Source organism: Phycodurus eques, chromosome 17 (genome assembly GCF_024500275.1).
Source record: "Phycodurus eques isolate BA_2022a chromosome 17, UOR_Pequ_1.1, whole genome shotgun sequence".
In the NCBI taxonomy this organism is placed as follows: Eukaryota; Metazoa; Chordata; class Actinopteri; order Syngnathiformes; family Syngnathidae; genus Phycodurus; species Phycodurus eques.
In genome coordinates this window covers 7,054,582-7,071,001 of record NC_084541.1, presented here as the reverse complement: position 1 = coordinate 7,071,001, position 16,420 = coordinate 7,054,582, and the positions used below count along the sequence as shown (strand labels likewise).

The window sequence follows — 16,420 nt, the reverse complement described above, 5'->3', positions numbered from 1 at the left end:
GTATTATGGATATATCTGTCTTAGGACAAAATTAACAACTTTTACTCCTACAAAACTACCTCTACGCTCCTACTAGTCACCTTATTATCACTTGATAGGACCACGAACCAGTCAGGTGATCCCATTCAGGCAATGAAGCAGTTGCTGCTTCTTACGTCAAATGTGATTTGAAGCAAGCTCCAAAGTAGTGGTTCTACGGAATTGGAGTTGAAGCACATGTTGAAGCTTCAGTATTGAAAACGCCATCACTAACATTCACACTAATTAGCAATTGGTTCCGTAGGCTGGATGTAGCCCACATGCAGGCACTTTCACACACATGAGCTCGGTAGACAGACGGCAAGACACAGGTGGATATATTGTGATGAAGCGAAGACCCTCACCTCAGCAGGACGTTGTCGAGAGCTTGTGGTGTCTTTGCCACTGACACCGGAAAGGGCTCCACTGCTCTCAAAGGTCAGTGCACTAGTGGCCACTGGTTTGGTACTGGTAATGCTGGTACTGACTGAGTCATGTACAACAAAGGACTGCCTTTCTGGACTCCTGGTTAGAGAATTCAGGTTGGCTGTACTTTTAGGCTGCGGGGTGACCTCTTTATGAAGCGTATCTGAAGGTATAGAGTCATTTTCTGGTGGTTTTCCTGACAGAGTTGTTGTGGCCTTGGCACTGTCTGGCGGCCTGGTTTTCATGTTGGTTAACTCAAGCACCTGCTGTTCTTTCAACGGGCTTGAAGAATAGGGAAAACACGGGATGGAGGTAACGACAGAGACAGTGCTATTTTGTGACGCAGAAGTTCCTCGTACAGCTCCCTCTTCATCGGAAGTCTGGAAATGTGCACCCGATGAGGCCCGCCCGTCAGAAAAATGTGGCTGCACAGGGGACAATGGTGTCAGGGGCTCGCAGGACCAAGGCTGGGACTGCGTGGAGACTTGCTGTGCTGACTCAGCAAGAACCAGGGCCAACATGCAGGCAGCATCTTTAGGAGGATGGGGAGGAGCAGTGGAAGTGGTTGCAGAAGCGCTGAGGGAATGTTTGGTGAGATCCTTTGAATCCGGAACTCTTCCTCCTAGCAGGGACGGTTGAGAAAACAATTAGCAGTAGAATAGACTGCAGACGGGCAAGGAAAACGATTGGTAAAACGGGACAACAGTTAAGTATGGTGCTGCAATAGTATTTAACAAGAGGTGACATACTGTACATGTAAACCTTCTTGACACAGAAGCATGAAAAATTTGTCGTAAGATCCAATCTTCTTACTTTGAGGCTCCTGGCTTCCGTGTGACAGCTGTTGAACACTGTCCTCTCGCTTTAGCTCCTCACAATCCACGCTGTCAAGGCTCGCCAGCTTTGAGTGCAGCTCCATTTGGAAAGCTTCACTTAGCGATGGCTCAGCTTTTCCAGAAAGAGGAGAGTCCTTTGGTGCACTGGGGGGAGATAAAGGGTCAGGAGGACCCACCTCTTCACTGATAGTCCGATCATGCATCTCTACAGAAAATAGCTCTGAAGAGGCAGAAGTAGCAGTTTTTACACTTCTAATGGGTGACACAGCTTGTGTAGGTTTATCAGTGTAAGAATAGGAAGTGGTAAGTTTCTGGCTTTCCACTTTCTCTCCTGCAGCCAGGTTAAAGTCCGAGGACAACAAGGATGATGTCAAGTTGTCAAGTAAGGAGGAAGAGATGAGGTCAGAGCCATTGCTCTTTCCCCAGAGGCTGCCGGGGCTCCTCTTTAATGTCAAGCCTTCCGCTCCAGCATGCGAATCAACCAGGGGAAATGCGTAGGCTGCATCAGGGAGGCTGCACTGGAAAGACATCGGGTCAAAGTCCAAGGAGGCCATGCCGATGTCTGGTGGGCTGAGGTCCACGTCTTCACCGGCTGAGCGTGGAGGCGAGATGAGAGCGGGTACACAGATGGGCCCGTCATCTCCGTCGCTGTCCTCTGTGGCACCCAGCTTGTCGTAGCAGTTGCGCTGCTGTCGACCCTCCAACAACTCACCATTAAATGAGGCCGAAAGGGCATCGCTGCTTGATCGTGGCCTCCGTGGACGGTACACCTTGGACTCTCCTGGTGAAATAAAGAAGACAAGAATTACAACAAGTGCAGACCTGCGCCAAGGCATCTGCGATCTACAAAATCAAAATGCGCTAAAAGAGCTACAATCTCACCTATTAATAGCTGAAAGCATTTCCTTCAGGTTCCAATAACCAATGTAATAAAATCTCAACTCAACAAATTCCAATCTAATCTGATACCATATCAGTCAATTTCCATTATTTTGGTTCTACATGTATACTACAGCTTCTGACTGCATACATCTACCGTAAATGTATAATGTCATGCAAATAGTTTTAAAATCAAAAACATAATGCATAATATTCATTTAGAATTAAAAAAAAATAATATTTCACTCATTTACAGTGCAACATTTTACAAGTTACACATTTGTTACAACTTCAATGTTTGGATTCCAACCAACACGTTACCCAGAAATCTGCTCATGCACGCACACGTACACACGCACATAAATGCATAAACTAACTTAGACATAATGAAAAATCTCCTTGGTAGAGGCGATGTTTACAGGATAATAAGGTATGTTGTAATCTGAAAAATTATTTACCTTCAACATTATGAAGAGAACTCAGTGACTCTTCACTTTTAGCAGATCTTAATGTAGCTGTATCTCCCCGACCTCCTGAAACAATTAGTTCATAAAAAGGTATTTGTGTATTCAGCCCGTTTTGCTGAAATGCTACCCTTTCCACAATGACAAAAATATTCCAGCTGAGGAAGGGAAAGACACACCAGCAAGAGCCATGGCCTTAAGTTCATTGGGCTCACTCGGGTTGCGTTGCAACTTGCGCTTGGACATTGAGGAAGACTTGCCCAGGTTGAAGAAAGAACGCCAACTACCCACAGGAGACTTCTTTGATTTAACTGGAGGCCTCTTCCTGTGATTAAAAAATAAAAATGTAAAAGTGGGTATGATACAGAATGTTAGGAAGATCTGTCAAAAACCGTGCAGGGTAATATACAGAAAGTAGAATTTCTAAGATCCGCCCGTGGGGGCGTCTGAATCCAGCATGCAATATACTGAGAACCTATTACTTTGCACCACCATTCTTCTGTGGCTTTCAATTTTGTGTGTTGCCCTTCAAAAACACATTTAATGCAAATAGTAAATTAATGAAAAAGAACCAAACGACAAACCTTTCAGTGGGAAACTCGATGACAGTGTGGAACTTGCCCTGCAGGGCAGCAGGACCTTCACCAACCTCAATGTACTTGCTATCTTCAGTGACTGGGGAGTTGATCTGAGCCTGAGTTCTCGCCTGAGCCTCCTCCAAACTTAGAAGTTTGGTAGAGGGTGATGAAATCAGCAGGGACTTTGGCCGTGACAATGTGTTATGACCTGTGGATGTGATGTGTACATCCATTACAGTGCAAGGAGAGCCAACAGTGAGCCATGGAACGTTGACGCGTGGAGGCATTCTGATTGGTTATACCTGCTCCCTCGCGAATTAGTGAGCTAAGTTTGGTGCTGAAGAGAACATCCACATGGTTGAGAATGAACTCAACGACAACCGACTGGATTCTGACTTCCATGAAGGCTGCTGTGCCACTGAAGCATGCAGATTCAATCTGTTTTGATCTAACAAAGCAGACAAAGACAGTTGGCTACAGTTAAAGTGTCAAAATTCAATCGAATAGGCTTTGTGATAAATCCACCTAATTCTATGTATGCTGTTCAATTAAAATCATTTAATTTGCACATATTCTTACATTTCCTTCAGCATTGGACTGTGTAGAATTCCCACAATCGCATAGGCCAAATTACAGTATAACAATAATCACCGTCACGCAATGCTTGGACACACTTGACACCTGAAGTCAGTGTTTAATGTTCGACTACGTTCCACGTTCAAGCATGGAACGTGTTCCCAGCAGCAGCATGATCGTAAGAGGTGGGCCTGTCCATCGAGCACTTCCTCATGCACAAGAATATTCATGGCCGCTTTGCCGTGTTTGTTAGTATTCCTCTTGCATTGCGATAGTAAAAACGGTCACCTCGTATTTCTATCTTTATCATTGGGGTGACTCTTCTCTTTCCAGTACCAACCATAGGACACAAGAGTACAGTACTGCTTTACAAATGGGGAACAAAGAAAATACATCCTTCCAGCAACTGATATCTCACCTCAGCAGGTTGGGGGCCCAGACAATGGCCAAGTTCTTACTGTGCATGTTGGTGATGTAGCTGAATGCCGCCAGGCGGGAAAGGTGTCTCATGAGGAACTCTAGCGTTCTAGACGAGCAAATATATGAATTACTTTCACTGTTCAGATAGTGATATGCCAAGTGAATCTGAGCCACAATGTATTCTAGTTTCTCTGTGTGGATCAAATCTCTCCTCACATTTCAGCAACCATGAAATACAGCTCATTAAGGGACACTATTATAGAAATGAAACTTGGATATACTTTACATTGCTATACATTGACTACTCTGAAGTTATATACAAGTTTCATTTCTATAGCATTGTCTCCAGATGTTGGTTTAGCTGGTTTCTGAAATGTGAGCAGTGTACTCTTGTGAGAAAGAGTAACTGTGATCTTACTCATCTCGGACAGTTTTTTGGATGCTTATTTGTCAGAATGTGAACTATTGTTTGAATGCACTCCTTACGTCTGCCACAGGGAGATAGTATGCCTCTGTTCTGACCTGTAATGTGGAGGAGGAAGTTGCTGGATGACGTCATGGATTTTAATAAGTCGTTCTTCGTCGGTTGCTGCCGATACGGCCTCCTGCAGAGTGAACACACAGACACAGATGAATGGACCAATGTTACTTGTGACAGATCAGTAAATCAAACCCCCAATATAATAACATAAATAACATAAATAACTTACAGAAAATTTTTCATAGAGCTGGTAGGTGAGCAGGGGGTTGGGCAGTTCTCTGAAGTAGAGCTTGCACAGCGAGCCAACGCAGTGGATGTCCTGTACGTAAACATCTTTGGTCAGGTCGGGGATTTGCTCAGAGTCAAACTCATGCCTAATGAGAGAGAAAGATCACAAAGACAGAGGGTTTAAAAAAAAAAAAAAATGCGACACTCACTCACGGTACAAAATAAACAACAGTTCACACACAACAACACGAGGAAGAGGCGGGTACAAACACACATTAGGTCTATGAACAATATTTAGGGGATTATTAACGCTAACTGACATAAGACAGCATTCTTAATTTATAATGACGCTCGGCATGCTGGGAATTCCTCTGTGACTCGCATGATGTGGGGCTGCGCTCTGTCCACGCATGCTCTGTCTTGACACAAATACGTGGTGACGTCATCGTTTACGCGCTTGAAAACATGGCGGCTTCCTACCAGAGCTGGTCTGGAACGGAGATTGTTTTTAAACTTCTTGTAACTAGTTTCCGTCAAGTTGTTGGTTTAATGAAATCAAAAACGATCCCAACTACTGTGCTAAATAGAGGACTGACCTCCACCTTGATAAATGCCGTGATGTTGACATGCACACATGGCCACACACATACATACATCCATCCATCCATCCATTTTCTACCGCTTATCCGGGTCGGGTCGCGGGGGCAGTAGCTATAGCAGGTACGCCCAGACTTCCCTCTCCCCAGCCACTTCATCCAGCTCTTCCGGGGGGATCCCGAGGCGTTCCCAGGCCAGCCGAAGGACGTAGTCTCTCCAGCGTGTCCTGGGTCGTCCCCGGGGTCTCCTCCCGGTGGGACGTGCCCGGAACACCTCACCAGGGAGGCGTCCGGGAGGCATCCGAATCAGATGCCCCAGCCACCTCACCTGGCTCCTCTCAATCCGGAGGAGCAGCGGCTCTACTCTGAGATCCTCCCGGATGACCGAGCTTCTCACCCTATCTCTAGGGGAGAGCCCGGACACCCTGCGGAAGAAACTCATTTCGGGCCGCTTGTATCCGGGATCGCGTTCTTTCGGTCACGACCCACCGCTCGTGACCATAGGTGAGGGTAGGAACGAAGATCGACCGGTAAATTGAGAGCTTCGCCTTTCGGGTTAGCTCCTTCTTTACCACAATGGACCGATACAAAGTCCGCATCACTGCAGACGCTGCACCGATCCGTCTGTCGATCTCCCGTTCCATTCTTCCCTCACTCGTGAACAAGACCCCAAGATACTTTAACTCCTCCACTTGGGGCAGGATCTCATCCCCGACCTGGAGAGAGCATGCCACCCTTTTCCGACTGAGGACCATGGTCTCAGATTTGGAGGTGCTGATTCTCATCCCAGCCGCTTCACACTCGGCTGCGAACTGCTCCAGTGAGAGTTGGAGCTCACGGCTTGATGAAGCCAACAGAACCACATCATCAGCAAAAAGCAGAGATGCAATACTGAGGCCACCAAACCGGACCCCCTCTATGCCTTGGCTGCGCCTAGAAATTCTGTCCATAAAAGTTATGAACAGAATCGGCGACAAAGGGCAGCCTTGGCGGAGTCCAAACCTCACCGGGAACGAGTCCGACTTACTGCCGGATATGCGGACCAAACTCTGACTCCGGTCGTACAGGGACCGAACAGCCCGTATCAGGGGGTTTGGTACCCCATACTCCTGAAGCACCCTCCACAGGACTCCCGAGGGACACGGTCGAACGCCTTCTCCAAGTCCACAAAACACATGTAGACTGGTTGGGCGAACTCCCATGCACCCTCGAGGACCCTGCCGAGGGTGTAGAGCTGGTCCACTGTTCCACGGCCAGGACGAAAACCACACTGCTCCTCCTGAATCTGAGATTCGACTTCCCGACAGACCCTCCTCTCCAGCACCCCTGAATAGACCTTACCATGGAGGCTGAGCAGGGTAATCCCCCTGTAGTTGGAACACACCCTCCGGTCCCCCTTCTTAAAAAGGGGGACCACCACCCCAGTCTGCCAATCCAAAGGCACTGTCCCCGATGTCCACCCGATGTTGCAGAGGCGTGTCAACCAGGACAGCCCCACAACATCCAGAGCCTTTAGGAACTCCGGGTGAATCTCATCCACCCCTGGGGCCCTGCCACCGAGGAGCTTTTTAACTACCTCGGTGACCTCAAACCCAGAGATAGGAGAGCCCGCCTCAGAGAACCCACACTCTGCTTCCTCATGTGAAGTCTTCGAAGTATTCTCCCCACCGACTCACAACGTCCCGAGTCGAGGTCAGCAGCGCTATAGACAGTGTTGGTGGTGCACTGCTTTCCTCTCCTGAGACGTCGGATGGTGGACCAGAATTTCCTCGAAGCCGTCCGGAAGTCTTTCTCCATGGCCTCACCGAACCCCTCCCATACCAGAGTTTTTGCTTCAGCGACCACCAGAGCTGCATTCCGCTTGGCCAGCCGGTACCCATCAGCTGCCTCAGGAGTCCCACAGGCTAAAAAGGCCCAATAGGACTCTTTCTTCAGCTTGACGGCATCCCTCACCGTTGGTGTCCACCAACAGGTTTGGGGATTGCCGCCACGACAGGCACCGACCACCTTATGGCCACAGCTCCGGTCGGCCCCCTCAGCAATGGAGGCGTGGAACATGGTCCACTCGGACTCGATGTCCCCAGCCTCCCCCGGAACATGAGCAAAGTTCTGTCGGAGGTGGGAGCTGAAACTCCTTCTGACAGGGGATTCTGCCAGACATTCCCAGCAGACCCTCACAATACGTTTGGGCCTGCCACGTCGGACCGGCATCTTCCCCCACCATCGGAGCCAACTCACCACCAGGTGGTGATCAGTTGACAGCTCCGCCCCTCTCTTCACCCGAGTGTCCAAGACGTGGCCGCAAGTCCGATGACACGACCACAAAGTCGATCATCGAACTGCGACCTAGGGTGTCCTGGTGCCAAGTGCACGTGTGGACATCCTTATGCTTGAACATGGTGTTCGTTATGGACAATCCATGACGAGCACAGAAGTCCAATAACAGAACACCGCTCGGGTTCTGATTGGGGGCGCCGTTCCTCCCAATCACGCCCTTCCAGGTCTCACTGTCATTGCCCACGTGAGCATTGAAGTCCCCCAACAGAACAATGGAGTACCCAGCGGGAGCGCTCTCCAGCACCCCCTCCAAGGACTCCAATAAGGGTGGGTACTCTGAACTGCTGTTTGGTGCACAGGCACAAACAACAGTCAGGACCAGTCACCCCACCCGAAGGCGGAGGGAGGCTACCCTCTCGTCCACCGGGGTGAACCCCAACGTACAGGTGCCGAGCCGGGGGGCAATAAGTATACCCACACCTGCTTGCCGCCTTTCACTGTGGGCAACTCCAGAGTGGAAGAGAGTCCAACCCCTCTCGAGAGGACTGGTACCAGAGCCCAACCTGTGTGTGGAGGCGAGTCCGACTATATCTAGTCGGAACTTCTCGACCTCACACACCAGCTCGGGCTCCTTCCCTGCCAGAGAGGTGACATTCCACGTCCCTAGAGCCAGCTTCTGTAGCCGGGGTTCGGATCGCCAAGGTCCCCACCTTCGGCCACCGCCCAGCTCACACTGCACCCGTCCCCTATGGCCCCTCCCACAGGTGGTGAGCCCATGGGAAGGGGGACCCACGTTACCCTTTCGGGCTGTGCTTGGCCGGGCCCCATGGGTGCAGGCCCGGCCACCAGGCGCTCGCCTTCGAGCCCCACCACCAGGCCTGGCTCCAGTGGGGGGCCCCGGTGACCCGCATCCGGGCTAGGGAAAACGAAGTCCATTGTTTGTCGTCATCATTAGGGGTCTTTGAGCCGTGCTTTGTCTGGTCCCTCACCTAGGACCTGTTTGTCATGGTTGACCCTGCCAGGGGCATAAAGCTCCAGACAACTTAGCTCCTAGGATCACTGGGACACACAAACCCCTCCACCACGACAAGGTGACGGCTCAAGGAGGAGCACACACATACATACAGTATATATATGCACGTGTATATTTAGGGTGGGACGTATAGGTAACCCACGGTACGGTCCATACCTCAGTTTTTGCCCATGGTTTGGTACATGTTTTTCTCTCTCATAAGTATCTCTTCATTTTGCTTGTCAGCAAAAATTGCATTTTGTCGTGCACCGAGTAGTACGGGCGGGTGCAATTCAATACCGACTCAACCAATCCTCTGAATCGATTCACTTCCCGGTCAGTGGGGGGTTGAGGGGGGTGCTTTACAAGTGATTTGCGTATGGAAGGAAGCCATGCTGACCAAATAACAACAAAATGGCGACAAAAGCAAGCAGCAGCAGCAAGCGACTGCTATTTTTAAATTTGACGTTTGGGCTCATTTTGGATTGTTATTAATAATAATTTTATATATATAATATAGTATATAATAATTATTCTATACATGCGGAAGAACCACAGACAATACATTTAATAATATATATAAAAATATCTTATTGCCACAAAAATTGAGGAAATATGCTGAGATTCCCCCCCATCCCCCCAAAAAATTCATCTGATCTAAATAAAACTGTCATCAATGTTCTGGGCACAAAAACATCTCGAAGAGGGACAGATGACTATGAGTCCATAATATCTTCCGCGTTGCACCCTGCTAGTGATCCATCCCAAACATACACAAGCGCATTCCACTCATGTTATATATATTTCCATGTAAACAGAGGAGACACGCCACAGCAAACATGACTCCCAAACGCGTGTTGCTTTATATAAGTCAGCTGCAGGGTCAATGATGTTCCTACCGCAATTTCTGAATATTGGAAGCGATTCCAGAGAGGCGGTAGATGCCATCCACCACACCGTGCTTCTCGATGAACTCGGTGCAGCTTTTGAGGACCTGGGGAACTGCACACAGAGAGAAAAAAAAAAAAAAAAAAAAAACCATGCTATTACACACACTCACATTCTGCCAATACCGGACTAGTTTTTGCTGAACGCTGCAAGTTCAAGGATGGTGTGGGCTGTATGTTCGAACTTAATTTTGGAGCTTTTTTGACAAAAAAAATAAACTGTAGGCTATATGGTGGGATTGCTTTCTTTTTTTTAACCTGTCCTGTTGCTTTCTTTCTTGTACTTTTAGGAAGGAACAGTGGTTTACCAGCCAATGATGAAAACATTTAAATTGGTAACTTGTATTTTTTTTTCTGCTGTTGTTGTCCTATCCTAAATACTTATGGTGGAGTTTTATGGTCCATCAACCAGTTTTTTTTTTTTGATGAATAAGAGAGAAATGGTGATGGCTCAGGCAGCTGACTGCATCTGCAAACCATAGTCTGCAAAACTAGCCTAAACTGAAAGGCACTTCAAGAGTGAGGGAGAAGACAAAAAAAAAAGTGTAATTAATTGTACTGCAAACCATGAATCAGTAAATAGTGGAGATAATGTATAAAAACGGTTCCCAGGCCTCCCACAGCTCAACACAGTCTGCACTTGCTGCTCAGACAAATTCCACACATAGCAAGACGGATGGGTAGGGGTGGGGGAAGCCATATTTTAAGGAAACCAGCTGGCATTCTCCAGCAGAAAAGAGGAGAGTGAGGATAAACAAATCTACTTTAACTTCATGCGAAAAGATTTTTTTATTTTTTTTATTTCTTAAAACATGCTCATTTGTGTTGTGTAGATGTTTGAGGAAAGTCAGGCAGATTGATATTAAAGGAATTCCGAGTACTTTAATTTGTCTTTAGCGTGTCCACATTTAATCATTTATTGCAACAAAATGGTTTTATCACTTGATTTACAGGGGTCAAGTATCAACACTAAACTCCAAACTCAGATCTGTGTCCACATAACTTGTGGTACCATGATGAGTCGCTGACTTGTCTTGATCTGAAATTTAGTATATTTACCCGACCATTTTATGTAGTGAGCATGCAATAAACCCTCAGTCTTTATTTTTGTCATGTTTTCACACTCCATAAAGCCTGCCATTGAACCCTCACCGAGCTGCCTGCAGGCAGATGTGTTACAGTTGTCGTGTGTCTCAATTCCCAAACTGGGGAACTCAAGAAAATATCACAAATATTAGAAGGCAGTGCACGTCTGACGGACTCCTATCGCTTTCCCCGTTTTTACTTTTTACCTTTACCTTTGTTTTAAATTTTTTGAGAGAGTTTCAATTTCTGAGAGCAGCGAAGCATCTATTTTTTTATTTTTTTTTTTAAGGCTCAGCTTTTGCTAGCTTCGGTCATGGATAGACAACCGCCTTCCCTCAGAAAGCTCCAACGGGATAAATGCACGTGGCCATGGTATGCATTGCCCATGTGTACAGGTGGATTGGTCGGATGCAGTGTTGCAAGTTACAGTTACAGTTACCATTTAAATGGTAATTATTAATAATGTGTAACATATGTACGTATATACAGCGGCTGAATTAAGTATTTAACACGTCACCATTTTTCGCAACTATATTTCCAAAGGTGCTATTGAAATTAAAATTTCACCAGATGTTGGGAACAACCCAAATAATCCATCCATACAAAGAAAGTACAACAAACAAGCTCAGAAATTAAGTGGTGAGGTGTTAAATACGTATTTCATAACTTAAATAAAAAAATAACTTTATTGGCGCTCAGATATTTACAGTACCACGTTAAAAGACACGCGACAAGGCTAAAAATACACTAGCTTTTGGATACAAATATACTGTACACGATGGCGACGCAGAGTCAATGTCTTTTGCGGAGCCGATCAATGACGTCATCGATCGGAACGGCGAATGATGACATTAAAGCCGATCAGCATAAAATGCTAATTATCGGCTGATACCGATCACTGTTATACCTTAAAGAGCTTGTTGTACCTAATAATTGGGAACACAGTGTAGTGACCAATAATATCACTATTATATTGTTAAAAAGAAAAGGTAAACAAACACACAGAAAACCAAAAGGTTTTGTGAAGAATAAAAACCATCAAACAAACTAATTGGATTTTTGTTGTAAAGAGCAACTATTGTATTATACTATGTTAGCTATGAACCACAACAGTACCAATAGTCCTCTCCAAACTATTGTATGCAAGAAGTAAATATCTCGTAGCCCCGTAACATACATCTGGTGTGTTCTTCCTTGATGTCGTCTTTTTCTATTGTTTGTCTTCGTTCTTTCTTTCTTTGCTGTTGTGGCGCGCATTGGATGGGAGAAATTGAAAGACAGCTACTACTGTCAGAGACGCTAAATAAGATGCTTAAAATTCGAAGCGGTAATACTAACCATTGAAAATCCTATTACGGTTTATTGGTTCAGCGTAAATTGCCTCATCGCTAGCGGAGAGACGGAATGGTGGTCTCGCTGAGGAGTCTTGTGCGACGCTGTGCTACTAATAAAATGTATGTAGAACTGGTTGGATTGCAGGATTCATTATACTTCTGCAGAAGCGAGGGGGAATACATTAAAATCAATGATATATTTTTAAGTGTGACTCTCTCTCACCATCATGTCCAGAGTTGAGGAGGTGCTCCCCCAGGTCGCAGCCAAACACCCTCTCCCGGAGGATGCCTCTCTGCTTCAGCTTCTGCTTGGTGGGCCTGGACTTCATGAAGGAGCGCAAGAAGGTGATCAGCTTGCCATGCTTCTTAGACACTGAAGATGGAAGGTAGGAAGTAAAGTTAAGAGAACCCTACATAAAGTGCACACAGAAGCAGCTCAGTTTTGTCTCTGTGCATTTTGGCTTCATTCTAATGCAACCTTTTCCTTTAGGGCAAGTGTCATCACAGTAAAGTGAAAACTTTGTTTTTAAATATAACCTCTCAGGCGGTTTCTATGAAATTCTGTACTCTGAATCCAAAACCAGTATTGTCTGCTCTGCCTCAAAATATGAAACCAAAAAGAGTCACATAAAATACACAAACAAAATATCCAAACTCTACCAGTTAAAAAATTATAGCTGGGATAATAATATACGAGTTGTATATTTAGTTTCAGAGATGCAAAACAGCTTGAAAATGAATCAAACTGTCCTCATATGTAAGTGTACTGTAGATAAGGAATCACAGTCAAATCATGTGCGATAGCTGCTGTGGATAGCAAGATACGTGTGTGGACCAATGGCCTCTACGATTCGTTATCCACACGATGTTTACTAACTGGGGTGTGTGTGATTCATCTTTGAGAGAGACACAGTTTATGGAAGATGGTCTAGTGCACAACTTCTGCATGCTATTTTACCTTCTAAGACGGAAACCGGAAAATGTTGACAAAAAATGCTGTTAGTAAGTACAGTATGCTGACAATATCCCTGTGTAATGAAACACCATATGCTACAACTTCTTGTCCTCACTCGGCTTTACCCAGAATTGTCTTTTTAATACTATTTGCCATCATATTTTTAGCTCCACACAGTTTAACTTTTACAATGAAGTTAATGCCCATAATCACACTTATCATTGACTAAATCAATTTTCAGTTAAAAACACTTTGTGTAAGTCTTGTTCAAATATGTCTACCAGTGGTCCCAAACCACGGACCGGTACCGGGCCGTGAGGCATTTGTTACTGGGCCGCAGAGAAAGAACGATCAATTTATATAATTTCTGTTGTATTGCAATTCGTGTGTCAATGTGTTTTATTTGGAAAATTGACCGGATCTTCTCCGCCGCAACAGCTGCGCGTCTCAATTGACACATCGAGACTGGACAGAACACTTCCGTTTTCGGTCTCAGCCGGCTCGAACGCTTCTGTTTCTGGTCCGAACGGCCTAGCTAACTGTGGCAGAGCTCAAAGAATGAAATCATTTCATAAACTACAACCCCAATTCCAATGAAGTTGGGACGTTGTGTTAAACAAATAAAAACAGAATACATTGATTTGCAAATCATGTTCAACCAATATTTAATTGAATACACTACAAAGACAAGATATTTAATGTTCAAACTGATAAACTTGATTGTTTTTAGCAAATAATCATGAACTTAGAATTTTATGGCTGAAACACGTTCCAAAAAAGCGGGACAGGTGGCAAAAAATGCAAAGTGGAAAACTGTTCTGTGGTCCGACGAGTCCACATCTCAAATTGTTTTTGGAAATTGTGGACGTCGTGTCCTCTTGGTTAAAGAGGAAAAGAACCATCCGGACTGTTATGGATGCAAAGTTGAAATGCCAGCATCTGTGATGGTACCATAAATGCTGAAAGGTGCATACAGGTTTTGGAGAAACATATGCTGCCATCCAAGCAATGTCTTTTTCATGAACGCTTCTGCTTATTTCAGCAAGACAATGCCAAGCCAGATTCTGCACGTGTTACAACAGCGTGGCTTTGTAGTAAAAGAGTGCGGGTACTAGACTGGCCTGCTTGCAGTCCAGACCTGTCTCCAGTTGAAAATGTGTGGCGCATTATGAAGCGTAAAATACGACAACCGAGTTATCTTTTCCTTTTTTTTTTTTTCACGCTGCGTTGCTTGAACGCAGCATGCTCCTCGTGTACATTCTTCAGGTGCTCGATCAAATTTGTTGTGTTGAAGCATTTAGATGACGTTCCCCACGACGTACTTCAGTTGTGCACAGACTGCAAATAACTTATGTGTTGTCTGTCTGAGACACCCAAATAGTCCCACACTGACGACGGTCACCTGTCCCAGCTTTTTTGAAACACCTTTCAGCCATAAAATTCCAAGTTAATGATTATTTGCTAAAAACAATGAAGTTGATCAGTTTGAACATTAAATATCTTGTCTTGGAGGTAAAAGAGCACACAGCGAGTAGACAACTGAAAATATCGACTATCATCACCTTATCGGTGACTACTAAAACGACGATGTGACAATGATTACTTTAATACAGTAATACATCCCAATCCTCCAACAAATGTGCTGCTATAATTACATACAACAACAAAGTGTCTAGTGTGAATTATCCCTCTTGCCCATAGCCCATTAATTAAAGGTTAAAATACCTGTTTTGCATGTTAAATACAGGTATACACTTTCGTGCTATACTATATGCAGAAACCTAATTGATAGTCCACAGAGCAAATTTAGAAGGATAACAAAAATGACTGCAAAAGTAATACGCGGACAAGAAAAAAGTAGCTAAACTAATTTCTTTGTGTGGTATACTGTGGGTCATTGCTCAACATTTGATTATTAAATGTTGGATTTACTGTACCCAAACAAGTCTGTTGAGGCAACTTTGTTTACACAAGGGAGGTTCACATTTGGTACATTGCTTTTATTTTTTCCAGACTGGCTGGAAGGCTCAAGGAAGGGGAGTGTAATAGCAAGTGTGTCTCCCCAGAGGTCAGACAGAGACTCCCCATCTGCTTTATGTCAGGATAGATGACAGCGTGTGGGGCTGTAGCTTCACTTCTGATCTTCCAGATGTGTTAAAGACATTTCATTTAAGGATAGCGATGTTTTAATTTTGTCCATTTTACATTTATAGCTCAGACCTCTCGTAAGTATAGTGGCTTAGAAATTATAAAAGAGTTTTTAATGTACAAAAGTCAACATTTACCCATTTTCATTGTTTCTATCAAGAAAATTGTATTTTTGGTTTTGAACTAAAACTTGGTTAAAGGATTTCAGTGTGATTTTTGAACACCCATCTGTCCATTTTCTGCACCACTTATCCTGTTCAGGGCCACAAGGCGGGTCGCAGGGAGCTAGAGCCCATCGACAGCGACCTTGCCTGTGGACTGGCAGACCGGAATGGTGGTCTCCATTTTTACGAAGGGGTACTAGAGGGTGTGTTCCAACTACAGGGGGATCAGACTCCTCAGCGTCACTGGTAAGGTCTTTCAGCTGTTCTGGAGATTTAAGAGGAGCAATGCGATTTTGGAACAGTGGACCAGCTCTACACCCTCAGCAGGGCCCTGAAGGGTGCATGGGAGATTGCCCAACTACTGAAGTTTACATGTGATTTGTGACTTGGAGATGGCATTCTCTGTGTTTCTCAGTGTATGCTCCCTGTATGAGCAGTGTCAAGTTTGGTCTGCATTGCTGGCAATAAGTCGGATTAATTTTGAGTGAGAGTTGGACTGTGCCAAAGCTGCTTTTTGTCACCAATTATGTTCATAACTTTTATGGACAGAATTTCTAGGTGCAGCCATGCCGTCGAGGGTGTCCAGTCTGGTGGTCTCAGTAATATGTCCCTAATTTTTTGCAGATGATGTGCATGGTTCTTGTGGCTTCATCAAGACCTGATCATCAACTCCTGCTGGAGCAGTTCCCAGCTGAGTGTGAAGCGGTTGGGAATACGATCAGCACCTCCAAAGCTGCCAGGCCCATGGTCTTCAGTCAGATAAGGGTGAAGTGTGCTCTTCTGGTTTAGCAGAAGAGCACACTGTCTTGGGGTCTTGTTCGCAAGTGAGGGAATAATGGAGCGAGAGATTGACAGCTGGATTGATGCAGCTTCTGCAGTTTTTTAAATTTCATTTATTCAACCTTTATTTATCCAGGTAGGGCAGGAGTGTCAAACTGCTTTTTGTTGCGGGCCACATTGTAATTCCAGTTTCCCTCAGAGGTCTGTGTTGACTG

The 16,420-nt window shown here is 45.3% G+C and overlaps 1 protein-coding gene across 10 annotated transcripts in view; it reads right to left on the bottom strand.

Moving 5' to 3' along the window:
* The window catches only part of arhgap32b (Rho GTPase activating protein 32b), a 125,138-nt gene that overhangs the window by 6,453 nt on the left and 102,265 nt on the right, over positions 1 to 16,420 (bottom strand). For all 10 annotated transcript variants that reach the window (XM_061701947.1, XM_061701949.1, XM_061701950.1 and 7 more), the window contains 11 exons: positions 12,382 to 12,531; positions 9,691 to 9,793; positions 4,908 to 5,052; positions 4,720 to 4,802; positions 4,196 to 4,303; positions 3,504 to 3,649; positions 3,208 to 3,409; positions 2,803 to 2,948; positions 2,618 to 2,692; positions 1,258 to 2,061; positions 384 to 1,066 (listed from right to left, as the gene is read on the bottom strand). In XM_061701947.1, the coding sequence (XP_061557931.1) occupies positions 384 to 1,066; positions 1,258 to 2,061; positions 2,618 to 2,692; positions 2,803 to 2,948; positions 3,208 to 3,409; positions 3,504 to 3,649; positions 4,196 to 4,303; positions 4,720 to 4,802; positions 4,908 to 5,052; positions 9,691 to 9,793; positions 12,382 to 12,531 (2,645 nt within the window). The remainder of the gene's footprint in view (positions 1 to 383; positions 1,067 to 1,257; positions 2,062 to 2,617; positions 2,693 to 2,802; positions 2,949 to 3,207; positions 3,410 to 3,503; positions 3,650 to 4,195; positions 4,304 to 4,719; positions 4,803 to 4,907; positions 5,053 to 9,690; positions 9,794 to 12,381; positions 12,532 to 16,420) is intronic.